General features: G+C 37.6%; 1 protein-coding gene across 7 annotated transcripts; it reads left to right on the plus strand.

The window, feature by feature from the left end:
* The first annotated feature begins 4,375 nt into the window (after positions 1-4,375).
* Positions 4,376-27,265, plus strand: CFLAR (CASP8 and FADD like apoptosis regulator). Of its 7 annotated transcripts, XM_049822478.1 has the most exons (13): positions 5,899-6,142; positions 9,008-9,155; positions 11,668-11,883; positions 12,105-12,536; positions 13,203-13,308; positions 14,256-14,391; positions 14,566-14,663; positions 15,755-15,806; positions 16,560-16,609; positions 17,777-17,855; positions 22,257-22,770; positions 23,702-24,086; positions 26,788-27,265. In XM_049822478.1, exons 4-12 carry the CDS (start codon positions 12,241-12,243, stop codon positions 23,838-23,840), a joined length of 1,470 nt encoding a protein of 489 aa, XP_049678435.1. In that variant the 5' UTR covers positions 5,899-6,142; positions 9,008-9,155; positions 11,668-11,883; positions 12,105-12,240; the 3' UTR covers positions 23,841-24,086; positions 26,788-27,265. The 7 variants fall into 7 exon arrangements, with proteins under 7 accessions (XP_049678526.1, XP_049678788.1, XP_049678435.1 ...); XM_049822569.1 differs by lacking the exons at positions 5,899-6,142; positions 11,668-11,883 and adding an exon at positions 4,376-5,731; XM_049822312.1 differs by lacking the exon at positions 11,668-11,883.
* The last annotated feature ends 435 nt before the right edge of the window (positions 27,266-27,700 follow it).

The following is a 27,700-nucleotide window of genomic DNA, read 5'->3' on the forward strand; positions in this document are numbered from 1 at the left end:
TATTTATTTGATTTTATTTTTATACTTTTGTGGAAGTATCAAAAAACATAGCCAGAGCAATTTATCTGACTTCAGTCTGGGAAAAAAACCCAAGACATACATATGCTTTTGGGTTTGCTGTACCATCCTTTAAAGAACAGAGGAAATTACCAGCCCAGCTCTTTCAAGCCCTGCCAACATTCTATTAAATGAAATTGAGAAAGCGTGTTGCTTTTAAGAGAAAAATTGTACTGTATTAATTACAGGCTTAATAATGATTATTTGCTAGTAAGTGGTAATGAAATGACTTGTCATTTCTTAAAAGTATAATTTGTTACTCACTCTTATGTGTCTAAATAAAAAGAACTATTACCATAAAGCTTTAAAAAGTACCCCAAACTGCCTCAAAGTATATCAAAATACCAAAGCTTAATATTTAATCCTATTGAAGAGTTAATTAATTTGGCATACACTATGCACCAAAACAATCTGCTGTGTAATATCCAGAAATTAATTATTACATTGGCGCCACATTTACTAAGCTGTTGCGGAGGATCCACAGGGGACATCACACACAGGCCAATGTGATCAAGTGAAGCTCATTTACTACAACTTTTAGCACAGTTATATACCTTATGCACTTGTGCACGCGCCTTATACAATACTCTAATTGGTACAATGCCCCGTTTCACGTGACACGATCTTATGCTATATTGGCTGTGCAAGCTTCTTCACGAGGTGTCTAGCAGTTACTTATCTCATTCTTCGGCATCCAGGAGTTGTTTTTCAGCCTCTTCTTATCTTCCTTTGTCCCAGAGTACAAGGACACAGCATCCTTGTCCACTTCAGCACTTTGTAAACTTATGTTTCATTCCCAGCTAAAGGCTGGATTGCTCACATGCCCTTGCCCAGCCAAAAAATCCTCAACACTAAGCAAAGTAGAATGTTTCACTCAGCGATAGCTGTACCTTATCCTAATGACTTCCAATATACTTCAGCGTACTGTGAAAAAAAGAGAAAAAACAATTGCTTTTTTTCTTTGTCCTGGTGTATTAAGTTGTAAATGTAGTAGAGATTTATTTATCTATTTTTAAACCTAGTCTCTTTTAATAATTTGTTTCAAATTTCCTATTTTTACTTCAAATTATCTAACAGCTTCTGGAGTGCTTTAAGAATGCCTGAAGCGAGGACTATAGTAGAAAAGGGCCTGTTGGCAGTATATGTCTTCTGCAGCACTAGGAATTAGAATTGGCTGAATATCCTATTATAAATTTTGTTATGCCATTAGTAACATAAGCTAAGGAGGGTATACTATCTCATTTTTCAATCCAAACAAGAGGAAAAGCAAAATTAGACAAACAAGTGAGAAACTGTAAACGCCACTAGACAATTACATAGTGGACAGTTTAAGTAATCATGTCACAAATTGCAGGTTTACAAAAAACTTGAAGGTCTTACCTAAACACAGCTAAAATATATATTTTTTTTTAATATATATATTCACACACAACCTTTCTGAGAGATTACCACAGAGCTTTATTTTTAGAGCCAATAAACATCTGTTATTGTGGGAGTACAGCTGTACTGTTCAGCGGAGTTTGTCATCTTTGTATGACATTGCTCAAGGCACTGTTCATAGGGCAAACATTTGTTTTACTAAACTTTTCTTGACCAGTTCTTTCTCAAGCATCCCTATCCAGTTGCATCATTCCCTGAAAAACAAATCAAGAACCTACTGTGTAAGGTCTGTTGCACAAAATATTTCTATGTTGACCCTTAGGCAGTCCCACCCAGAATACACATTTTCAAAGGCTGGTACCAACTGCTTGTTTTCTATCTGGGTCCAATACTAAACTTAACATAACTGAATTTTAGATGGTTGTTCAGAAAAACAATTAACAGAGCTAGCATTACATGCAGTATTGATGAATCTTGCACTTAAGATATGTGCTGTTCTCACTTCAGCTGCTCTTTGTAATTTTAATTTCGTGTGCAGTACTTGTGTACTGATTGGCTGCCTCCCCCCACCCCAACTCTGCTGCAGCTGCTCCAGAAGTGTAAGCCTTAAAAAAAAACCCCAAACTTTAAGCAGTAGTTGCTGTCTCATTTAGTTTCCTGTTGGGAAAGTTTGTTTTCATGTTATTCTCTACATATGCTTTTCATTGGGTTTTTTTGTTTGTTCTACATCAAATGCTTCAGAGTCTGATGTAAAGTTGCTACAAGTTCCTGTAGAATTAGTCTTCTTAAATGTTACAAGCCTGCCACTTCACTGATATAGCAGCCAGTTCTGTTAAATATCAAAAGCCTTATTTACACTAGCTGAAGAGATATTAGTACATTATTTTATTCAAGCACTAGCAGATGAACTCAGATTTAAAAGTTACTGTAATCATATTTTCAGCATACATAACCTTGGTATGTTGCTTAGTTTATTTAGACCAAAAGATATAAAATACATACAAATGTAGTTTGGCTGCTATATAAACTAATGCATTCCTCAATAATTTTTTAAAACAGATTATTTTGTTCATCAAGACTTTATTGTATATGAAGAAATTTAAGACAATGAAAATCTTATGTCTTCTAATTTCAGCCAGTTTCCAGAAAACTTACATGCAAGCAAATAATCTCAATTTAATTTCCACAGATGGTCTACTTTAAAGATTTAAAAATTAAATTAATGCATAAGTGCTGTCTTGTATAGGGAAGCTCATAAGCATCAGCCTTACCAACGTTCTACATAAGCAAATATATTGGGCACTGTTAGACTAGCTTAGGTAAAATTCATGAATTAAGGTGGTATCATTCAATGGTTTAATAGCCAGATGGCAGCCACTGCCCTAAACAACTGCCTTAATTTATGATGAACATATTTTGCCAATATTGTGGAATATAAAAATGTCTCATCATTATTATACATACAATACTGAAAGATTTTTATTTCACAGGTATTATAATACTAATCCTGCCTGGGGATGGAGTATTTCCTGTGTATTAAGATAATAGTATCAAATCTATCTTCACTGTAACCTTGGCAATGGCTGTCCTTACATTAAAACAGCCTTTCTACCAGCATAGATATTTTACAGTGCAAAGAACAGGGTCACAAACAGCAGGGGTACCTGCAGGTGAGGAACATACATGATTGTAATACTGCAGTCAGAAAACTCTTTCTGTAACTTAAGTTATGAAAAAATAGAACTAATGATGCTCCATTTTCTGAAATGCAAGTGGAAATCCCATCTCCATCAGTAGTCAAAGAGCTATTTCTGCTCACCTGGAAAGATACTTGTGATTTATCTATTGGTTTTGCTAATGCTACCTATAATACTTACATCATTAACAAACACATTTGGAAGATTATGCTACAGAGAAGTTAAAGCACCTAAATTATTCCAATACAATAGTAACTACATTGTAGTATAAATAGGATGTCTCTGAAAGTCCTATTTCAGAGCACAATAGAATAAGTGTTCCCATGATGCAAGGCAGTTGTAGTTTAAATAGCAGACTGTAACTGTGTGTTTGTGTTGTTAACCTCCCTTGAAATCCCTCCTAAACTACAAATCTTTGCTGAGCTCTCAAACTATGAGCTTCTATCCTGCAGTTAGATCTTTGCCAGATCAGCATTTATTAAAACTTTTTACATCAAGCGCATTTTCTACAGGCAGCTAATCGAAGTTAGGAGTGTTTGCTTCAAGGGGTTTTACAAGGAAGGTACTCAGGACCCCTGCTGCTCTTCCAATTAAGTTTACTGATTTCATCATGGGTGTCAAAACATTCAGGGATTCATCCAAACTGTTTTACATGTATGACGGGGAACTGATTTTACAGGTGCTCTGTATGTTCCCTATCCTCTGTTATAGGCCAAATAGAAATCTGAAAGTCAGATAATCCTTTCACCATTGTTCCAATAGAGAAGAAAACCTCTTGAAAAATAGTCTCTTCCCTTAGTGACTTAGCCTTTTTTTAAATAAGAATAATAAAAGCAACACCAACACATAACCAATTGAACTAGTAACACCATTTATATATACAGATAGAATGCACTCAATCTGATCATACCAAGTCTGATTTTGAAATACATAGCATAAAAGCCAAGTTCCTAGTATTTTCAGAAGCATAACTTCTTAGAAGATTTTTTTGTTTTATATAACTAGGAGAATTTACAAAATTAAAATAGATCAAACCTGTTATGAAAGAACATATAGAGAAATATGTCCAAGCCAGAGATTTATAGCCAAAACCCTGTAAATTGAAACACTAGGCCCATGTCTTCCCAATCACATCTAATCTTACTGGTATGGTCTATGTTCTACATTTATACTGATTTACAGTTCCAGTTTACAAGAGATGTAACAATGAGAACAATGTAGTATTTCAACTTAGAAACAGGGGGGAAGAATGAAAAAAACTTGCATATAACTCATAAATGCTGCCTATAAATATGTGCAAACTGTTTAATAAGCATATAAAAATTAGGTAAATTAAGGAAAAAGTGGAGTAAGTAAACAAGAGTATATTGGTCACTTAAGCAATAGCTGTGTTAAAATGGTAAGTCATTCAACCATATTTGAAAAAATATAATTCTTCTTTCATAAGCCTGCAGCCATACCATCTCCTTAAACCTCTTCTATTAGCCTGTACAAATCTTTACATGTTTCTATGGAATAGATCGAAAGAAAAACAGTGCATATCGATTCACAGCAGGTAGCTGGTTTCCTTCTGAATCAGCACCAATCCAATGCTACATCTTAGTAGCAGGGATACCATGAAACCCTTGAATGACTAATATTAAAGTGAGAGCCTGAGTGTACAATTTCAGTAAGAATCCAGGTATTTTTTCAGAACACAGAGCAAGTCACTTGGTACCTGATCAAATTCTGGTGTGGGCGATTCTTTCCGTTTCCGTTTTCCCTGCAGTTCCAGGAACATGACTCTCTGCACAACAGTGTGCTATCCCAGGGTACTGTGCTTCCACTGCTATATTTTTAGCAGCACAAAACCCAACTGTTTTGTAAATGCTTTGAAATTCTTTGAACTGGGAGTTGTATATGATGTGTCTAATTTCACCACATATAGAGGTGGTTTTGTCTATTTCAGCAGATAAAATATCTCAGGATTTTAGATTTTAGTCCTTCAAGAGAGCAGCTCCAGCTACAATACTAGCACCTCAGAGTAAGTCACTTCATGGAAGTTGGTTTATACCAAGGGAATTACAACACCCAGTTTACACGGACGAGGCATTACTTAAAATTTACTGAAGATTATACAACAATGGGAAGCATATAACTTTCACACGCCTGTACAATATTATCCTATGAACGAACTCAGAGCGACAGAGCAAGATACGAACCAAGTAAGGGCTTACTTCTGCATAAACTCCCGCCAGAATACCCACTCTTATCCCAAGTCTGTAACTGCTCACTGAAAAACGGTCTGTTACTACTGAATGGCTACCGGAGCCAATACAAAGCTGTTTCATCTGTCCTCATACCAGCAGCAGTATAAAAAGTATAGTCCCATAAGCACCTATACATACTGAACTCAAGACCATCTTACTGACAACCTCTTCCCTCACAACGCTACCAGCACCCCAGCTAGCCAGAAGCCATTTTGTGCGTAACCCCCACCCTCGGGCGCCGGCAGAAGGTTGCGCGCGGGAGGAGACCTCCCTTCCGCCACAGCCCCGCCGCCATCTTGGAGTAGCCGGGCCGGCTTGTTTGCGCAGCTCTGAGTCTCATCTCCTGAGGTAAACTCTAAAGCAAAAAACCATAATCCTTCCCTCGCCTACGCCCTAAAACACCCAACGGCCGAACTCACAATAAAATCGTAAGGGTTAGCGAACGTGGCTCGGCAGATGTATAATGAGGGTAAGGCGGCTAAAGCCGTTTCCCTCGTCTCTCAGTGAGGGGAGATCTCTGTCTTCAACAGCGTTGTTACCTACACGCAGGGGCGCGGCTCAGGTGTCTCCAGTAACCGCAAGAGGTACGAGCGAAAAGCACTCTGCGTGTCCTACTCGTGAAAGAGAAAGATAAGCGATACTTGAAACCACGCCCGGTATTGGGGAGCCTGTTAGGCTGGTACCGCCTCCTCCTCCTCCCTGCTCCTAATGCCGGGCCTGGCCCCGCTGGTGTAGATGAGACCTCCCCGGCGCGTTTGGGTGCGTTATACCTTTCCCTCTTCCTTTCCCTCTTCCTTTCCCTCACATCTCATAGCCCACCCTGAGCCTGCAGTATAGGCGCCCCAGTACCCCGTGCTCCGGGATCGGGTTCTCCTCCCTGTCTAGGCCCGGTCCTTACCGTGGGGCGGGCTAAGCCGGGTGCGGAGAGCCGAAGCGTCCGGCGCAAGTGGGGCCTTAGCCCGAGTATGCTCGTGAGGAGAAAGGAAACCCGACGCTGCCCATCCGCCTGAAACTTTTTAAACTTGAGGAGCGGAGTTTCCTCTTGCTTCATTTTCCAAATGTGATTTAAAATTATGTAGTTAGAAAGTTGCGTGGAAATCTGCATAAACTCCCTGCGGTAAAACCAGTTTTCGTTTTGTTCTTTTGATGAGGAGGATTGGGATGTTAGACTAGTGTATCTCTAAATGGAAATCAGCGTGGTTACTGCTAGTTTACGCCGAGAGCAAACTATTTAAGCCTAGTACAATAATGAGAAATGTGAAAGTTACAGCAGGATTTCCCTGTTTTTCCTAAGTATCTCATACCAAATCCTCTTTCTGTTATAGGGAAATGTGAAAGTTGTGGAGCACACTCCAAACAATTCAACATTTTGAAAAATGCCAGATGATGCAGATTCAAAATGCAGTTACCTTTGTGTGGTTTCATCACCTCTATCTCTTAAACAATGCGGAGTGGAGGAAGCACAAAATGCAGCAAGTGCCTTCTATAGCAAAGTAACCTCCTACTCTCTAGCGTAGGGGCTTCCACATGAGCTCATCTTGTGAAACAAAGATCCATTTTCCAATCAGAACTACACCCACTGATTGTATATCCTGTTTTTGCTGCTGCAGACATGGTTGTAAATCATTGAAGAAAAAACGCTGTCAGAAATGACAGACTCTAATTGTAGACCATGTCTAGGGTGTGAAATGTTTCCCTGCTTCTCTTGAAAGACCTTTCCTCTTAATATGAGGCCTGATATGTTGATTGTTATTAATACGGGACACTTCACCTTGATAATCACATTGGTATTGGTATATTGTGCAGCATTTGTGTTGCAGTCATGGGAACAAGGGTTTCATATATGGTGTTAAACAGCAAAGAATAAAATTGCTTGAGCCTTATATATGCACACCAGCCTCCACTTGTTAATCCCAGCAGGGAGTTGCTGGAGCCTTGTGCATCTGTGTGTGTGAAGTTTTAGTATGTTGTTTCCTGCTCCTTGCGGGGGGGGGGGGGGGGGAAAGAAAACTTACCCCTGATTTTGGTTGTATTCTGTATGGACTGGGGGCAGTGCGAAATAGTTCAAAAATAGGAGTATAGTTAACTTTAGATATGTTTTTCTGCCTGTTTTAGTGTGGAATGGAAATTATTTGGGGTCTGAGGAGTAAACGTGCTTGCTAATATTCTCAGGTGTTTACCTTAAAAATTTTCTTCTTTTGAACCTTGTTTACAGTGTAATACCCAGGGTCAAAATTCAGTGCAGACTTGGACAAATGTGCCTGTGACAAAGGTGGTTTCCTGTGCAGAATGTGAGAAATTATTCAGCTTTAAAATCTTACACTTTGCTTAGGAAAGTCTGAAAGATAACTAAACACATAAACTTGCATTTAAGAGCACTTTGGTGCTATCTCCTTGAGATGTGTTTTCTCTCAAACCTCTTTTGGGGACAAGAGGACAGATGAGTCACCCTAAAATCAGTGATTTTCTTACCAGAGACCCTAAGACTGTTTCCCAGAAGAGCCCTTCCTCTGTGAAAATTTGGGGTGATAGTGAACTAAAATAGCCAGACTTACAGATAACTCTTCCGTCACCGGTCATTTTCCCTCAGTGTACCAGGGCTTTTCCTGATTCTTTGAATACAGGAAGAAAAGAGATTTTGTTGTTGTTGTTCCACGTGTAGGCCTGCCCCTTTAACTCGCTCTGCCCTTAATGTCACTGACGTGATCTTGTAGTATCCTTTTATCTGTCAGTGGTGGAGGTTGTGTTAGACTTCAGCTATTTGGAATTATTCTGGATTTCTTTCTAAAATTGGGAATGTAAATGAGAATGTGTAGTACTTTAGGTTTCTTTTTTGAAACATCTTCCTGCTCCATAAGCTTTGCATTGAATTCTTTACTCAATACACGAAACGTTGACCTGAAGAGAAAAATCTTGACTGTGTTCTTGCAGCAATATTGGCAAATTACACGCGTACATGAACACACAAACTAGTGAGGCAGCTTTATCTCTGATGAGTATGAAATTTTTCGCTTCTCTTGAGAAGATAAGCTGGTTTTCCTCTCCTCTTTGTAAAGAATTTACATTCAATAACTCTTCCCGTCGCAGGGCCCAGCTAATCTAAATTGAAAGCCAGGCTTCTGGGTTTTACATTGTCATTGCTTTTCTCTTTTTCTTTAATTGTTGCAGCTATGATAACTGTATCTGTGACGTTTGCAAAAGTGGTGGTATTGGATGGAAGGGTGAAGCATGATGCCCTTCATGGTGAAGTGGATCTGGCTCAGATGTATGCAGATGGAATGTATCAGGCTTGCCCCCATAGTGTGACACTCCTGCTATCAAAATACGGTGACCTGGGGTTTGGATGCAAAATTATAAACTTTTTTAGTTTATACTAAACACTTAGGACATGTTGCTGTTACTCATTCACCACTTAGAACCCTAGGGGAATGAATGTTATTGACAAATCACTATATGTGCACAGCTGTTTTTCCTTTTATTTGGAGCATCATTCCTGGTTCACTGGACCAGTGGAATTGTGCAGAAGAATGCATGATCCTAGGTCATTTTTCTTTGGTTTCCCCCCCACTAAAATTAGGAAGTAGCCCCCAGCAGTAATTTGTGACGTTGCTATTTGTCCAACAGAAAACGAGCTAATGTAATCAACTTTTGTCTGTGGACTGTCATTGGAGAATACTGAATGGAAACCAGAGTGTGCTGGATCTGGATCAGTGGATTTGGCAATGGTCAAATGCTGGCCTTCCAATGTTCTTGTGGACAGACTTGTATACAGGTGAGAGAGTTTCAGCACTGGAAGTATTGATCAGCATTTTTTATAATGAGCGTGTGATTTATGTTATATAAAGGAAGTTCACAAAAATAAATAATTCATATGTATTTTTTAAAGGCAGATTATTTTTAAGATAACATATAAATAGTAATTTTGCGTGTCTGAAATTTCAACTCTAGGAAATTCCTCCCTACCACCACCACCCGTTTTTAACTAGTTTTAAAAGATTAGATAAAAATCACCTAGAGTCACCTAGAGTAGATAAAAAAAAAAGTTTATCTGAGATTTCTGAAAATGGCCAAAAGTTGTTAAATTCCCATCTCCCTTCAGAGTGAGTCATAAATATGACTTCCACAAGCTCTTTTGAAACTCCCAGCTGTATGTACCTGGGAGATGCTTCATATGAGAGTGTTTTGTGCTTCCGCCCTTCTTGACTGCATTATGTCATGAAAACAATCTTTGTCTTTCTGTAGAATTCTAACAAATGTTTGATGCTAGATTGAAAATAAGAAGTTAGCAATAAATATGCTTTTCCTCTGATAGAAAACTGTACAAAACACGTTCCAGTGCATGAGGGGTTCCTCTGCTTATCAGAGGCCTGAAAATTTTCCACCTTGCCCTTCCACTCCAGCTGTACAAGTGATAGCATTGCAGGTCCATGTGTGAAATAGAACAGGTTCAAAAGCACAAATATTTTGTTTACCCAGTTTGATTTGTTGGAAACAAAGCTTTTCAGCTTGCTATATTAAAAATACTGTGGTCCTGGCTATTTGAAAGGGGCAGCTTCTACTGATGTTTGATTTCTGTTTGTGAGTTTTTTTGCTGCTTGCCCTGTTTGCATTAGGGTTAAATGTTGTTGTACTTCTTGGAGCAAACAGTGCATTTAATTATCCCAGGTTCCTAAATGTTATGATGTAGTGAGGGAAAACACTGTGTTTGTGCCTGCCCCTTTTGAGTTCTGAAGAACAGAACTGTATCAGAGAGGACAGTTGTGTGCTGTAGCAGGAGTACTATAATTGTGTGTTTTCTCTGGGTATTTAGCACAGTCTGTGTAGAACACATATAGGAGGCTGCGATGGGCTAAGCAGGTTATCTGCGGCCTTGTTGCACTCAGCTGCAGTTGAATGCTCTGTGCTTCTGAAAATGAGCCAAAGTGGCCTCAGTGCCATTTTGAGGACTGTTACATATACATTAGATCTCATTTACACTGTGGTGTGGAAGTGCAGGAGTACTTAAACTTAGTAATGGTTGGGTCTTCTAATGTGGTGAGTTTATGATATTTTACAGCTTGCCTGTGCTGCCCTTCCTTACCTCCCCCTTCCATTTTGCTTCTGAAGGTGTGACCTTGAGGTCATAGCAGCTACTTGTGTTATAATCCCCTAGTGATTCAGAAGACATGCTATCAGCGAGATTAACAGTGTTTGTTTTTTTGTTGTTTTGTTTGTTTGTTTGTTTTAAATACTGATAGCTTGCTATTGTGACTGTCAGCAACAGCTTTGAAGGAAAAAGCCACTGCAGTTTTTGACTCCATAGAAAATACGGCTCACTGGGATAGATGTAGATAAAGGAGACTTTGCCCTAGGAACTTAAATTTGATGCACTCTTTTAGTGGGCAGTGGAACCCAGTCCATGGTTTTAATCAAATCCAATTCTTATTCACTTTCTGAGGAAAGTCAGGTGCATGTATAGAGTTATTTTTCATTTAAACAGCATTGGAATGGAAAAAAAGAAAAAGAACCTTGTAGGTGAATTTATCTCATCTCCTTATAATGCACGGACACAATATGTGACAATTCCAGAATGTGTAACAAAAGGCTGAAAATCCTTTAAAAAATGTTATCCAGGTGCTAGAATCTTTCAGTGTATTAGGCTTTGAAGTCGAATTGGTTTTTGCTTTTAGAACGGTTTAAACAAAACTCTGCAGTATAGTGACTGAACTTCTTGTAAGGGCTAAGATTTGTCTTCGGGTTGCTCATTTCACCTTTCTCCATGTAGGTAATGGGGATCAGAGAAGGTTAGATAGAATTTTCATAGTTGGTGGCAACAGAAACTGAGCATAGCACCCTACTTATTTTGTTAATCACATGGGGGGGGATGGTTCTAGGTTTGAATTTTTATTTCAGTTTTCAGTATGGTGAATCATGAGCATCACATGAAGAAAAAGGCAGTCTGTTGCTTATCTATACTTTCAGAGTTAACCAATTTGCATACTTCAGGTTAGAGTTTTTTCTGTGTGGTTCTTCGATCTTTTTGAGCATGTAGGGTGTGTGGGGGGAATCCTTAAAACCCCAGTAACTCATTCAGATTGGAATCACTTTAAATGGTGCTAATAAGTAAAGAAATCCACACATTCCTGAATTTATAGATAATTAATATTGTAAAATATTACACATTGTGAATATTTCCTTTATTTTGACTTCATTTAAGGCAGAGTGTGTGCCTGATAGCAGTGGGTTTATATGTGGGGGAGGGTTTAATTCTTTTTTCTACAATGTGTGGTTACGCTACCTTTTAGCTCCCAAAACTCTTCCTGAAAAATGCCTTGAGACTTTTAAGGGAGAAAAGGTGGTGGTGAGCAGAGGAGTGGAGGGTTGCTGGGAAGAGGTTGGAGCTTTAGACTTAAATTGCTGTGGAACTTAACTCTTATTTCCTGAAGCATTTGAAATGTCACTCATCAGCAAGCTGATGACTTTTGTTTCACTTCCTATGGAATTCACAGACTTGTGTTAAGGTAATTTTACTTTTAAAAGAACTAAAATTTTTTTCTGATTAGTATGACCTACCAAGTACTTTTTGTTCTGTAATGAACAGCTGGGAGAACCCCTTGAGAACAGGAGGCTGTGTAAACTACATTGGTGTTTTAGTTGTAAGTGAAATACATCAGATAGAGGAGTTAACTGTGAACTTGTGCAGCAGATCACTGATTCAGTACCTTTTAATTCTCTCCTACAGAACTGCTTATGTAAGAATGCATCTAGTTAACAGTGACCACCAGAGAAGTGCTGTGGTAGACATGGACTTCATGTCATGTTGGCTTCCTGATTAAAAAACAGTAGGCTGGTAGTTTTAAAGGGACAGTGACAAAGTGATGACCAGGTGCCAAGTGCCAGCTGTCCTTATTCACCAGATTGAACAAGAATTGGATAAAGAAGAAGAAGAGATGATGGTTTTCCTTTGCCGAGACCTTGCTCCTGACTTGGCCACTGCTGACCTTAGAGAGCTCTTGGTGGCTTTGAATGAGAGGGAGAAACTGTCTTTTCTTGGCTTGTCTGAGCTGTTGTACAGAGTTAAGAGATTTGACTTGCTGAGGAGGATCTTGAAGATTGAGAAAGCAACAGTGGAAGCTAACCTTGCCAGGAGTCTCAAACTTGTCCCTGATTACAGGTAATACATCTATTTCAAATTTCAAGGCTACTCTGTTTTGTTCAAAATGTGTGTGAGTTGCTTTTGGTTTTGCAGAGGGGTTAATCAATAAAACCAGTGGTGTTCATACAGTTCTAGAGTAGCAGACAGAAAAGATGCTTTAGAGGAATGTCAGTAGTTAGAGTTATTTTATTTTCTAGTTTGCTTTGGGCACATAGCCTTGTGGTATAGCTTTTCTCAGGGGGCCTGTCTCTTACTACTTTTTACACTGTAGTTTTAAGAAGCTTAGATTAAGAATCTCCAGTTGTTGTCTTTGAGAAACTTCAGAAAGAAAGAAATGTACTCATAATGTTAACTTTTGACTGAAGTGAAAACCTTGTAACTACTAGGTAAAAAAGTTGAAGATGTGTTCTGTTGTCTCATTCTCTCACTTCATCTCTATTGAAATATTAAGGAGACTTCTGTTTTCCTAGCAGTGGGTATTACACAGTCAGTCCGAGTAACGCAGGTGCTTATTAACAAGAGTAGGTATTTTGTAATTGGATCTTGGAGCAGGGTAGGCTTTTTTCCTGTTGTTTAATTGGGAATGGTATATTAAGACTGGAACATGGGAGAAGTTGGGTAGTAGGGCAAGTGTGGGATCTTGCTGAAAGCTAGTAATTTAGGAATGTCTCAACTTTATTTCAGGGTACTAATGGTAGAGATTAATGAGAATCTGGAAAAAGAAGAAGTGGGTTCTCTTGTTTTTCTACTCAGAGATTACGCACCTCGTATGAAAATGGTGAAAGATAAGGTATGTCTTTCTGCTGGTCTTCTCTGGAGCAATGAGAGATTGAAGTAAAAAGGGAAGTAGCTAGATAGTAAATGAGGGGAGAAAGTACTGCAAGGGGTAGTGAGGCAGGAGTAGACAGAAGTCAGAAAGTGGAGAAGGAATAGTGGCTTCTATTTAATATTTTTTTTAATTCAAGAAAAGAAGCATGAGAAACAGTAAGATGGAACAGTGAAGACTTGCTTTAGTGAATGGTGTTAGCATGTCCCTCAGAGGCAGAAGGCATTAAAAGAAAAAAAAAAAAAAATCTATCTTCAGTATTACTGATCTGAAAGTTCATATATGAAGGATCTCAAACCAATACTCATATGAAATGTATCTTGAGTTACAAGGTCACTTTTTATGTTTGTGCTTTGCTTTACTTACAAAAGAACAGTTTTATTTTAATTATGTCTTTCTCCACACATTTGCATTCTGACTATTTGTTTCAAGTGCTCTGAGAAAGCAGAGATTCAGTAGAGGGGGTCCAGAAAACTTGACCACTGTCCATAGAAGACTGAAGATTTCTGTCTTCTTCCTTTGTTTTTTTTTCTTTTTCTTTCTTTAACCAAAGAAGGAAAGAGGCCCTGCAAATTGCCCAAAGCCTTTCTTACCTCTTGCTTTGTGGCATGCGAGGTGACATTCCAACTCGCTGGCTTTTTAACATCAAGAAAATGCAAAGCTATTTCCTCAAAAACTTTGATTTGTTTTTAAGAATATCACTTCCTGGTTTCCATTACTCCTATGATAATACCAAGAATTCTTACATTTTCCAGATAATTTTCTTAGTGTTTCAGAAGGTAATGTCCCTAGTTCTTGAATATACAACCTTTATGACCCCACCCCCCCACCCCCCATTATTTTCTGGGTTGCTTTATTACTTAGTGATAAAGAACAAATTACTGCTATGACAGTATGGGTTTCTGTTCTAGAGTTTTCTAGCTCTTGTGATTGACCTGGAGAAACTCAATTTGGTGGCTCCTAATCAACTGGATTTGATAGAAAATTGTTTTCGAAATATTCACAGGATAGACCTGATTAGGAAGATTCAGAATTACAAACACGAAGGTAAGATGCTATTTTTGCACTGGTTACTCTTGATATTAAGGATCAGATGTGTTCTTACTGAAGACAAAATTATGAGTTACAAGTCAGAATATTTGCATGCTTCAGGGATTTAGGCTTTTAAAACAGTTGATATATCATGGTGTATTTCTTTGTGTGTTTCTGTTAAATTTTCAGCTTTAATGTCCTCCGTTCATTCTCAGCCAGTATATGTAAATGCACTTCAGGCATCTCTCCCTAATCTCAGTCTGATTGATCCTCCTTATAATTCAGGGGTAAGTATGCAATAGATCAGACAGATCCTTTATTTCTAAATATTGCCAGACATTGAAAGGGGATTCGTTTTTGCAGAGCCTAAGGAATGAGAGATTGCTACTAAAATATTACTTGGTTTATTTCTCTTATTCCTGTTACTTGCTGGGTTTAGGGTCTGATTTAAATCTTCTGACTAAGAAAGATCCCCTTTAAAGAGCTTCTGTGAATTTTTTCCTATTAGTTGGATATGTAAAATCTGTTATCTTGAAACTTTTTCTACTACTCTGGGGAGTGAAAAGTATTGCTTTGACTGTTGTTTGCAAAATGTATCATTCTTCTTTGTACTTCTGGACTTTGCAGGGAAAGTAACTTTTTAACTTTGGAAGCTGAAGGTTATGGCTTCTTAAGGAGAGCTTTTCAGATTTATTTTTTTGTTTGTTTGTTTTAATCTCATTTTAACAAAGATATCTCAGTATGTGAAAAGTCATCAAATCCTATTGCATGCTGCATTCTTTATATTTGGGTTAGGTCTGATATTGTAACAACATGACCTTACTTAAAGTCATTAGTCTTGCTAAATGATTTGATGAGAACACACTTCTGTCACGTGTTCAGTAAATATGTACATATAAAGACATACAAGACACCAGTGATGCAATTTGCCTTTACTAACAAAGCCACAACAGCTTTGTTTTCCATACTACTAATAGGAAAGAGTTTGCATTGACTTTCCATATTATGATAATACTGTTACAATTTCCTTTCTAATTCAGTGAAAGTTCCTTCCTGCTGCTCTATAGGAAACAAAATTCACGTCGTCAGAGTTTTTTTGTTTGTTTTACTATGTTAGGGAATAATCTTTTCTTTGCTGTTCATGGCGAGCTGGTAATTTTTTTCTGAGGAGAAACGGTTTGGGATTTTTTGGTTGCTTGTGATTTTGGTAGGGGTTTTTTTACTTGTTATTTTGTAATTCTACTTAGCTGATAGATGTGAATCTAAAATATGTAGTCCTTTTATTGAGGAAGAAAAATACTACTGTGTTATATTTTGGAACTCATGATTATTAATTCTTGAAGGAGACAGGGAAAATATACCTTTTTCTTCATTTTAGATCCAGAATGTGAACAAAGAAAAATCACAAAATGGACAAAGTCTTATTCTAGGTAAGAGCATTTTATCTAGTTTTGATAATCTAAAAGAGCCAAACGATGAATTTCATTGTATCAAAATGACTTCTGTTTCATAGTTGTGTTTATAGCTAATCCAGTTGATAACACCAGGAGCAGAGAGTATTTCATACCTCTGAAAATTGAGCCTTGCCTTATTGTTTGCTTTTGTATATGCTTTGCTTGTGCTGCCACATCTCAAAGCTTTATTGAAATTGTCGTGGGCTTCCACTGTCACAACTTTTTAACAGAATAAATAGTTTATTAATAAAATCATGGAAAAGGTTGACTAGCCAGCTCTGGAGGCCTGTGTAGTACAGCAGTGCCCACTGTGTCTTGAGTAGGAAGTTTTTGTGTCAGTTCAGTGGTAAACTCTTCACCAGGCCAGCCAGGAAGTTGTCCAGTGAGTACCAGGTTCTTACCATGTGTGTTGTGTTCTTTCTGGAAACCCAAAATACTTCTCAAATATGGTGAATTTTAAGAGTACTTGGCTGAATTCTCTCATTGTAGGAGGGATTGTTTGTTTGTTTTTTCTAGTCACAAGCAATGTAGAATGCAATCCAAATAATGTTTCTGAGGTGAAAATTTTTGTGGTTTTTTTTAACTTCAGTAGCATACATAGAAACTAAGAGGTCCAGGTGAGTGAGAACTTGGCTGAACTAGATAGGTTCCTCTTTAACTGCATTGGTGTCAAAACAAATGTCACTGGTACCTACATACTGAGATTACTTCTGTATGTTTTAACTGCAGCAGAACCAGTCCACATGTCCATTCAGGAATCTGGACCAGTGTCACATAAGGTATGTGCTTGTGCATATGTATCCATGTAAATATAATAAAAACCTCTGCAGGTATTTACCTTAGTTTTCTTCGGGTTTCATTTTGAGATTTCCTTTAATTGCATGCAAACAGAACAATATGTACATCCATATCTTCCTCAGCCATAAACAGGTTTTATGAATTGCTTTTGCAGAATATATGTTTAATATAAAATATTTGCTACTGCTCTGGAAGCAGCAGACTGCAAAATGCATGTACATATGATGCGCATGTGTTATATATTTATTAGTGGAGGCTAAGTCAAAACCTGTTGGAAGTCAAACCCCTTGCCATCTACATTAGAAGTCGCAGGGTTTCTTTACATGCAGTAAATTTTGTGCCTTTTTTCCCCCTGCCCCTTGCTCTCCATGTAGAAGACAGATGTGCTTTGAGTATTAATGATAAGAATGGATTACTGCTATTTTCCCTAGCTCTCCTATAGGCCAGGAACCAGGGAGTTACCTATAGCAAATCGATTTAATCTTTTGAAAGGGGAGAAGAACTGTGATAGAGTCATTACAGATTATTTAGGAACAAGGAGGTTGTTCCACTAAATAAAGAAATAAATGTTGTTCTGATGAGCAGTGCTTGTGTGCACACCTGAAGAACACAAAAGTTCTCTACATTTATTGTGTTGGCAATATGAAGTTTATAGCTCCCAACATCTCAATAGCAGCTACACTTAAGGAACTTAATTTGGAAGTACTGTAGAAGGATCATTGCTATTGTAGTCCAGGCCTTTAAAAAGCCCCTCAACACCATACAGTGCCTTTTTTTTTTTTTTTTTTTTTTTTCCCCCCCCCCCCAAACATTTGAAGATCTGTCCAGAGTTAAGGTTCAGTCTCAAACTTGCTGCTTTAGTTTCTGGTACAGTCTTAGTCTTTGTTTAAAGATCTTTATGGTACTAAGATTGCATAACACAAGGACGCAAAAATTAAGCCTGTACTAAAAATAGGAGGAAAAACTATTAGTTCATGTCTCCTGCTATTAGTTCATGTCTCCTGTTTTTTTGGTTTTGTTGTATAGATAAGACATACTACATCCCGGTAGATAGACTTCTGCTAGCTACAAAAGAATGTAATTGAATAGATCAAGTCTGTAAGTTGAGAGAGTGACATATTAACTTATTTGTCCTTCACGTTCCTCAGGTGTTTGATGATCAGTACAGAATGCAAAGTCAACCTTTAGGAATATGCCTGATAATAGACTGTATTGGCAATGACACAGGTAAGTCTCTGGAATTTCAAGTGCCTTATCTTGTTAATCTTGGATAATTAGAACAATTTAGTATAAAGAATATGATGTACATGTACCAGCCAAATGAGGGTAATGTTGTCCTAGTCAGTTAGTCTATCAATTCTAGTAAGTCTTCTAAAGCAGAGAGTTGGAAGGCCCAACCTGAGGTTAAGCCAACTGTCCTAACTATTGCAAACAATGTTTGGTTGGTTTTTGGCGCAGAATCTCTGAATGAAAGAACTTGAAAGGGGATAGACTGAATTCTGGGAGGGAGAAGAAGGATGTTCAGAGACCAACAGAACAGCTAAACTATAGTCATACAGCAGGTTATTGGCAGAGATGGTAAAGATAGTGTATCCCACCAGTTAACAAAACCAAAACCAAAGCTGTTGTGGATTTGAAGCATAATCATATCGGACACCACAGCAATTGAACGGCTGAAGGCATGTGGTCATTTATTAATAATGCACCTAGGCTTCTGTTACATTTTTGACAGTTTAACTGAAACCATCATCATAGCTTTTTAGGGAAAGGAATTTTCTTCCTTTCCTCTTGGTTTAGCTAAAAAAAAAAAAAAAAAATTAAAAAAAATCTGCATGTAGAATTCAAGATAGTCAGTGCCTTGGTTAAAATGTGGGGTTTTCCTGATTGCCTTTGTAGAATCCAAAAATTAGATTCTTGCATAAGCAAAAAAACCCCCACTCTCTAATCACTGTAACACATGAGGCTAAAAATAAAAATGAAGAGAGTACTTGCAGTCAGTTTTGTAATAGGCTAGGAGACGTAGGGGAAGAAGAGGGTTTGTTGGCATATCTTTTCTCTTTTTCGTAACTAATGGTCCAGCAGATGGACCAACTTAGAATTATTGATGTAGTTGTTGAAGAGTAGCGGATGCAGAGCACAGACACAGAAAGTAAATTTTTTATGTTTGCTTGTAAATAGGATTTTAGGTAAATTATATAAAACAAGAGACTTAGTTTTCCATTAGGGTAACAGGAACTAGAACTGATTCATAATCCTGCCATGCATGGACAAGAGGGACAAGGAATGCACTTAACACAGTTACATGCATCTGGGAAGCATCCTTAGGATCTGATTTCAGTCTGTCCTACCAAGTTCATCAGTGACCTCTGACCAAAAAAAAAAGAACAAGGATGCAATTGCTGGATGTAGAAATTAAATTGTTCAATCTAAAGCACTTCTTCACTTCTACTCTCAAAAAAAAAAAAATGCTGACTCTGCCCCAAGAGGAAAATAAAACAAAGCCTACCAAGGACTGAAAGATTGGGGGTGGGGGAAGGTCTTGGGATCAAACATTCTGCTCTGTCCTGTTGACTGCTTCTTTCCTTTCCTGTTCTTCTCCCTTTCATGGTAGCTTTAAGGAATGAACCTCTTGATGCAAGAGACTTACTATGCAGCCTTAATCTGGAAGGTAGCACAATAATCTGCTCCAGTACCAAAAGAATTACTTATTACTTGGAGTTCTGTTTCTTAAAAGCAAATGCAAAAAGGATTGCTAGAGAATTTTCAGTGTGGAGAGCTGATGAAAACATGAGGTGTGAAAATAGCCTTGTTTAAAAAGAAAATCTTTCAATTTCTTTGTCTCTAATGGGATAGAAACATGTGCTGACCTGATTTATTGAACAAGAGTGTTTTACTATGCCAGGTCTGAGTTTTTTAAATGAAACAGTAAGTATAAAAGGTTAGGCACGTACACTGGAGAAAACAGGAAATAAAGAAGGAACTGCTATGTCAGTTCATAGTCACAGATACATGCATTTAGATGTGTGCCTTCTAAGGAAGAGTCTATCTTTTGCACAGGCAATATACTGTGCAGACACTTTTGTCATAGTAATTGCTACTAAATTCAAATGTGTGCACAAAATTTAAAAAAAAAAGGCACATGATCTTCATGAACTCATATGGTCATTTCAGTACTTGTACAAAAACAGAAAGTGTGATTGTGATAGAGGAAGTCTGCTGACTGGAAAGGACAAAAATGGGTTACATGTTTAGCATCTGACATGTAAGATACACCTGCAAATAGTGGCTCTGCTGCTGTTGTGCCAAAACCATCGAAAGCAAGTCTTAGTGTGCCTCAGTCTCCATGCATGTCTGCATTGGATACAGAAGCAATTAAACCATGTGTATGTCTCAGATGTTTAGCATCACCAGTGCATCATCAGCATTTTAACATGATAGAAAGCAAGACTTTCACTGAAATAGTGTGCTAGTGAGATTCAGGAGAGGCAGGACATAAGGCATTGCTTAAAGGAGTTTGTTAGAAAGGCATACACTACTCTATAGAGCTGTTGTGCCACAGTACTTCTGAAGTCTGAAAATACCAAAGAAAGAGAAGAGGACAAGGAGCACATTAGGAATCTATCTGTGGTGTGCATTAAGAGACTGTAGTTACCCCAAGATTTAATTTGAGAAAGATGAACCAGTAATAGATACAATAGGATCAAGGATTACAACAATTGAAAATGCTCAGCATAAACAATGTGAATTCATCAGATGCTGATAAAATTGAAACTGGCACCTTGCTGTTTTGTAAATAGCTGCTTTTGACTTTTCCATTTGGAAGCCAATTTTTATTCTTATGTTGTAAACAATTGAGGGGAGAAAAGGGTAATTTTTTATGTAGCATGGAAATGCTGGAAAGTCAGTGGAGTTTTGTTGGGAGATGATTAATGTTGAAGAAACAGATGTTTTCTGATCTCAGGTTGCAGCATGTAACGCTGTATTTTGTCTTGCCTTAAAGTAAAATTGCTGTATACAAAGCTTACCATGTATAATTTTTGATTCATTGTTAAAGTAAGGTATCTGCTCTAAGTTTGTTTGGTTTAATTTTTTTTGATTGTGACACTTAGAGTGTGTGTATGGTCTAAGGTGACACTGGTCTAAGCTGACACCAAGTTTTGTATCTTGCTATGTATGCACACGTGATAGCGAGGTAAGTAAATTACAGGAAAGCACTCTCGTTGCCGTAACTCTCGTTTTGCTATGTACTACTGCCCTCTAATGGATGAAGTGCTTCATGGAGTATATAACTGCCCAACGGTGTTAATACTGAATCTTCCACCTGAATTTTGAGAGCATGTTTTATTGCCTAAAATAGAGGGACTTTTCCTTTCTATTTCCAAATAAAAAAATGTATGGAAAGTTTTTTAATTATTTTACAAAATGTAATCAAACCAACAGAACTGGAATGAAACTCTATAGTTCCTGTTTATAACCTTGCTATAGTATAGAGTTTGTATCAACCCTGTATTTTGCTGAGGAAAGTTATGAGTTCTGTTCTGTGTTTTCACTGTGGGCTTTTTGAGGAGAACACTGCTTTGCTGCCAGTTACCTCTGAAATAGCCTCTGCTAACTAGGGGTTGTTAAACTTTTGAAGCCAAGGAACATGCTAGCTTCCTGTGTGTGTAAGGCATTTTACATACACATGGCACTTGATATGTCCTGTCATATCAGAAACTGTGCTTGGGCAATGTATATGTGGTTTATACTAAAGATAGGATATGAGGTACAGGTATGAGTCATTGTAATAGCTTGTGGTTCTCTGAACACTTAAAAAATACCTGTGGTTTTAACCACCTTGTATCTGGTTTCACTCCCATATTAATAAACATCCAAAGTAGTTATTCAGAGCATTGCACATTTTTTTGCAGCACAGGTTAACACAAACACAATAAAGTTAAATCTTGATTTTTGGCTATCTACAGTTTTAATTTCTAACACATTTGAAAGGGTTCATTGTTCAGCTTTTTTTTCCTGCTGAAAATGCCATTCTGTCACAGTTAACGACTCCAGTGTCCATTTTCCAATTGGGACTCATCACTTAAAGTCCATTTTATACAGTAGGAAGCATAAATGACTGCAGCAGGTTCGTTTGGGACTGATGAAAAGGAGCCTATCTGTTTCCTATGCAGTTCCGTATATCTATAATAACAATTCAAAGTAATTTTGACAAGTTAAAAGGTGAAACAGACTTCCCACGCTATCCAGATCACTCCTTGCCATTTCAAGAATGTTCTGTGTGAAGCATTTTCTAATGTATCTTGCCTGATATTTTAAGTCCTAGGAACTTGGGATACTGGCTCTAAATGAAAGTATCCAAGTGTCTGTGGAATTTGGAACAGATCACATGCTAAATAATACATTGTGTCTTTGCTATCATGAAGTACATAACTCATATTAAAGACAACATGCATGTAGCACTGTAAACATGTGATGTACTGTGATCAACATCGTTCTCTGCATTTTTTAATTATTGTGGTGAAATAAATGTCTTATTTCCAATACTGAAATACTGTAAATACTGTAATTCAAGATAGTTGAGACTGAGCCTTGATGTGCTGTGATTTAATTACATCTTCCTTTTTTCAGATGTGTTGGAAGAGACCTTCAGAGGCTTGGGCTATGACGTTCATTGTCACAGATATTTAAATATGAACACCATGAATCAAACATTACTTGAAGTTGCAAGGTTGCAGAAGCACAGAAATTTTGACAGCTTCATTTGCGTATTGGTCAGCCGTGGAAGTCCTCAAAGCATCTTCTGTACAGACCATACTTTTTCTGGATTCCCTTTGGAACAAATAAAGAAATACTTTACAGCAGACTCATGTCCTGAACTCCTAGGAAAACCGAAGCTTTTTTTTATTCAAAGCTACATTGTGCCAGAAAGTGAGCAAGAATGTACTAGTCTGCTGGAAGTAGATGGGAATAATGAGAAAATTACTGCTAATGCAAAAATTCCTTGGAAAGTCACTATCCCCCAGGTAGCAGATATCTTCTGGAGTCAGTGCAAGGTGGATGTGTCTACACTAGAAAAATCTCCGAGTTCATCCTCATATTATCTGCGTTGTCTGGCTGAGCTACTCCGCAATCCTCATAAAAGGTAAATGAAAAAAAGAGGAAAAAATAATGCTTTTCCTATGACAGCCTGCGGTCCTAGAGAAAGAGAAACCTTAAGTTTCATCCTGTATGGTCCTGAAAAGTGTCTTCATGCTGTGTCATAGGTTAAAAGACAAGTATAACTGATACTGGAACAATGGCACAGGAAGGTAGTCTAAAGTAGGAGTGAGGTTTCTGATTCTGGAGAGTAAAATTAAAGTGTGTTGGGGCTTGCAGAGTGAGAAGGGAAGAACCTGTCCTGGGTAAATGTATATCAGCGCTTTAAACAGGATTGGAAATCTTCCTTCTCCAAGATAACAAGGCACACACCAGGCTTCTGTCAAATTGAGGATTGTCTTTTATCATTAAGAAGGGCTCTGCTTGCAAATATAAGAAGTCAGTGCCTAAGTTCCAGGAGAAGGCAGTTGAGAGGAAAGGTTTTTGTCCTTTCTTTAGATCTAATTAACCCTCCACTCAGTGAGCTGCTAGATTGCCAATTTTTAATCTTGAATTCAAGCTATCAGAAAACTTTAGTCTATCTAAAGAGGAATCTGAGCAAAAATGAGGTATGTTTGGATATATAATTTACCAACAAAGGTTTTCTTTGCATAACTGATCTACCAGGGAGCTAGCAACTTCTCTCAAGGTAGTTGTGGGGTTGACATTTAGTACCCGTTTACAAACCCTAAAACCTTGTAATGAAAGCACAGATCATCATGTCAGCATAACCATTATCACAACAGTGATTTGGGTTGTAAGAAATTGTCTCCAAAATGCATATTCAGCCTTGGGTTTTAGAGGTGTAGCTGCTGCAATAAAGACTGAAATTTGAAACTTTCTCCTTGCTGAGTCTAAAGTTGTCTTCTCTCTTGTGGATGCTTTAATGGTGTCTTGCTTCATTCTCTAATAGAAAGCTTTTACTTTTGTTGCTGCAGGAAACTGTCTATATTAGATATCCATACGGAACTGAACAGAAGAGTCTATGAATGGAATAAGACCGCTGACCCAAGCCAACAGTACTCACTTCTGCTTCAGCACACACTAAGGAAGAAACTTTTTCTTTCTCCCACTTAACTGGTGTTGAAAAGGACATGTCTGAAGTGGCTAATGAGAAACACTTACTATGGTAGTTTCACATATACTTTTATTTTATGCATTGTTATTGCATGTACATCTAAAGTGCCTATTGCTTCCAAACCCAGCATTTTGGTGTATTAAGGCACTAGATTTTATATTTTAATACAGAAAGCTCTGAAAGCTTGGATGAGAATGGCAGCTAACATATAGCACTGCAACAGATCTTACAACCAAGTACAACAGGTAAACAGGGTGGAAAGATCTGTAAACTGTATAGCTATTGGGTTTTCCAGGGTTTTGTGTTTTCATTGTTTCATTGGTTGTTTTTTAGCATACCTATTAGCAGTGCACCGATCTAGGTTCTTCTGTTGATGCTTAAAACAAATACAAGCCAGTGCACACCACTGAAATTCACTGGGTACTTTTCCCAGCACCTAATAATGGAAAACGTGTCAGGAAAGAATGCCTACCCAGCAATGCTAGTTCTTCATTAACGAGTTCCAGCTTGCATGCCTCCACAGACTAGGAAAACAGAAGGGAAGAGTTGGTCTTTTAAAGGTTCCATCTGCCTGCTGCATTAGAAGTTGTGATTCACCCAGAACCCTGTGTCATCAGTACTGTCCACAGCACACAAAGGTTATATATTAATAAATGAGACAGTCTGCCATGTTTTGGGCTATATTTTCCGCTGATGCAAAAATGAGGCTACATGTGGCAGGGCTTTACAGTAATCCACCATGCAGTTAAAAAAATGAGGGATTTTGGCAGATGTTTTGTGGAAGCTGAAGCATGATTCACACTTGTTTTACCACGCATAGTTGTAAAAGTACACTTTATCATATCTGAACCTAAATGTCGTGTAGCAGCCACTGGCTCTTAAGACTGGATTAAGTTAAGCACCCCACCCTCACTGCTTTTGTTTATGAAAAAGGAGATGTCTTTCTTAACTGATTTTTTTTTTTTTTCAAGTTGCCCTTGTTCTTCTGAAAAAGGCATGAGAGAAAATTGTCCTAAATACAGAAATTTTTCTCCATTGGAGCAGATGCCTAACATGAAGAGTTCATGTAATCTGTTTGTTACATAGCAGTATAACCTGGATGAGTTGTACTGAAATTTATTGTCACTGAATTTATGGCATTCTCTTCCCTCCTAGAGTAGGCCACTTGCAGATTTCTAATACTCCTAATACAGTCCCCTGTCCAGGAAAAAAATTCAAGGCCTTGGCATGCTTTGCTTAGTTTCTGGTGTAGTTACACCATACATCCTTCTGGCATATGTTTCATGCAAGCAAAAAGGAAAGGGGTTTCTGCTAATACAGGGTATGCTAGTTCCTTGAGCAAATACACTGCAAAAAGATTTTTTGCTAGTGTAGCTGCCTTTGATTTGAGCAAAAAGGTGTGCTTACATATATAACTTCACCAACAATGCTTTTCATTGTAGACCAAGTCTAACAGGCAGCTAGCTTTTTGATACTGTACATTGTATACTATCAGTATACATTAATATATTGATAATAATCAGGAGGGCTTGGCCAGTAAACTTACTCTGGTAGCAGTGATTTCTTTTTATTCCTTGATACTATGTTGTACTTAGGTGTTGGCTTGACATCATTTTTATTAACTTTTTTTTTAAACCAGGCTTTCTTAAGTTTCATTCAGGAAAAAAACCAAGTGAGTTTTCAAGTAGCTTCTGTAATTGAAAGTAAAAATCACTTTTATTTGGCAAAGAGTAGATACTGAAGTCTAAAAAGTGCTCAGGAGTTCTTCCTCGTTATGTGATGTAGACCCAGTCTCTTCCTGGCTTAAGGGGTTCCTAAACTGGTGATTGATGAGGATTGTTAAGAGTATTTGAATAGGAGAAACCCATGGAATAAATTTTACCTTACAGTTTTTTAACTCTCCGTATAAAATGTTAAGATTAAAATATATATTTATTTATATTAATGTACCATTTTGTATAATATAAAAAGTATACTTTATATAATTGTGATTAAATCTTCACTCATTATCTTTTCTTAAATTTTGTATTCAGTTTTATTTGCATGTTGACTCTAGATAGTTACATACACAGATGTGCAAAAATTTCTTCTTACCACAATTTAGAAAAATAATTCACCTGTATTGCAAGCCTATGTATTCCATACTTTTCTCTTTCCACTTCATAAGCTATAGTGTCCTCTAATAAAATTATATGGAAACTTTTTAATAGCTTTGAATCTGGAAATGCAGCCCAACGTTTTATGTTAACTGTGGGTACATATGTTACTTGTGTTATTGTAATTTTATATAGGCACAGGCATAGGAGGAAAAATAGAAAATAATTTTTTGCAAAATTCAGACATTCTCTAAAAGCTTGTTCTTTATGAGCATTGAAATAAAAATACTAAATCCGTTTTCATGATGTTATAGGTGTGGAAATAGATGTATCGTAGTGAGGCAGGGAGAGGAGGCAAGTCTTCCTTTCAGTTTACTGTTTTCTAAGAAAGGGCCTGTTGAACTGGTCTAGTGCCGTATTGCTTCTGGCTTTAAAAATACTTTGTGTCTTAAAATTACGTTCATGTGTATTCCACACACTCAAGTAGAGAACTTAGAAGGGTCTGTATTATATGTGATAGGTAATAAAAATAGCATTCATTTCTAACCCTGAATATTTAATAACTGACTGTCTTACAGTAGAATAAAGCACAAGTGTAATTTTGAAACTCGTACCTTGCTCATGTTTCATGGGGTAAGAGAAGGATTGTAAAACGACAGATTTTGAATCTTAGAAGTTATTTTCTGTAGTAGTTGGTAAATGAAGCAAATGGTGAAAGAGATGTTTTCTGTGGTTGTAGAAATAAGATGTGGTTTCTAGTTATCATATATATATATATATCTCTATGTGATGTTAATAAATGTGATTTCTTTCATAAATTAACTTAACTTTTTCCCATTTCCCTTACTAGCTTTTGCATGTGATGAGCACTTCTGCTGCCTTATAGACAACCAAAAGCAGGGAGAATGGAACCAAGAGGAGGCAGAGAGATGAGGGAAAGAAAGACGGAAATTTCAAACAGGAACAAGAAGGGGAATGGTAGGGAGAACCAAGAGAAGAACAAGTAGGGAAAAGAAGATTTGGAGGAGAAATACAGCATCAATATTGGAAGGAGAAAGAAGAAAACAGGAGAAAAGTGAGAAAGGAAGTAAGAATAATAGTGGCTATCCTTACAGGATCTAATGATGTGGTAGATTTTTATGGGTTGGTTGTTTTGGGGGTTTTTTTTCAGTGACGCTAAATACAACTATTTACTTAAAATATTAGCAATAGAATGTATTCTTTTTTTGATAGTTTTGTGACAATGTAGGTTTGGTTTGGGCATTATGACGTGTACGTTTTCTTCACCTTAATGTATGACACAGTAAGTAAAGTCTATGTCCCCTTCCTTAAGAAATAACAAAGAAACACTGTTTTGAAAACTGTAGAGGCTCCTGTAAATAACTCTTGCAGTGAAAAAGGAAGAGTGTCTTTGTGTCTGGCTGCTTGGGTCGGAAGTGATGACAGCCCTCTAATGACCAAAGAATTGTGGGGACATTTAATATATTGTGCAGCATTAATGGATGTTCGATACTGATTTTCCACACTGATGTCTTGACCCTCAGTAGATTCTTAAAGCAGAGCAGTATTCATTCTGTAATCATTCATCTAAGCAGTATTTACTGCCTTGACACCTCTTTCAAGAGTGGCATGTGGGTAGATTGATTCCCTGTACTCACTGCATAGTGAAAAGCGGCACTGAAGTCAGAATTTATTAACATGCAGGAGTTTTGCGATGCCAGAAGTTGTCTGTCGCTTCTCCCATAGCTTTTTGTGTCCCTCTG

The sequence above is a fragment of the Accipiter gentilis genome, chromosome 1 (genome assembly GCF_929443795.1).
Source record: "Accipiter gentilis chromosome 1, bAccGen1.1, whole genome shotgun sequence".
Classification (NCBI taxonomy): domain Eukaryota; kingdom Metazoa; phylum Chordata; class Aves; order Accipitriformes; family Accipitridae; genus Astur; species Astur gentilis.

Bases quoted from the DNA above. Each gene is read 5' to 3' on its own strand.
- CFLAR (XM_049822569.1), top strand. From the start codon at position 12,241: ATGACCAGGTGCCAAGTGCCAGCTGTCCTTATTCACCAGATTGAACAA. The intron at 14,392-14,565 runs GTAAGATGCTAT...TTAAATTTTCAG, and splicing joins TCAGAATTACAAACACGAAG to CTTTAATGTCCTCCGTTCAT. The intron at 15,807-16,559 runs GTAAGAGCATTT...TTTTAACTGCAG, and splicing joins TGGACAAAGTCTTATTCTAG to CAGAACCAGTCCACATGTCC.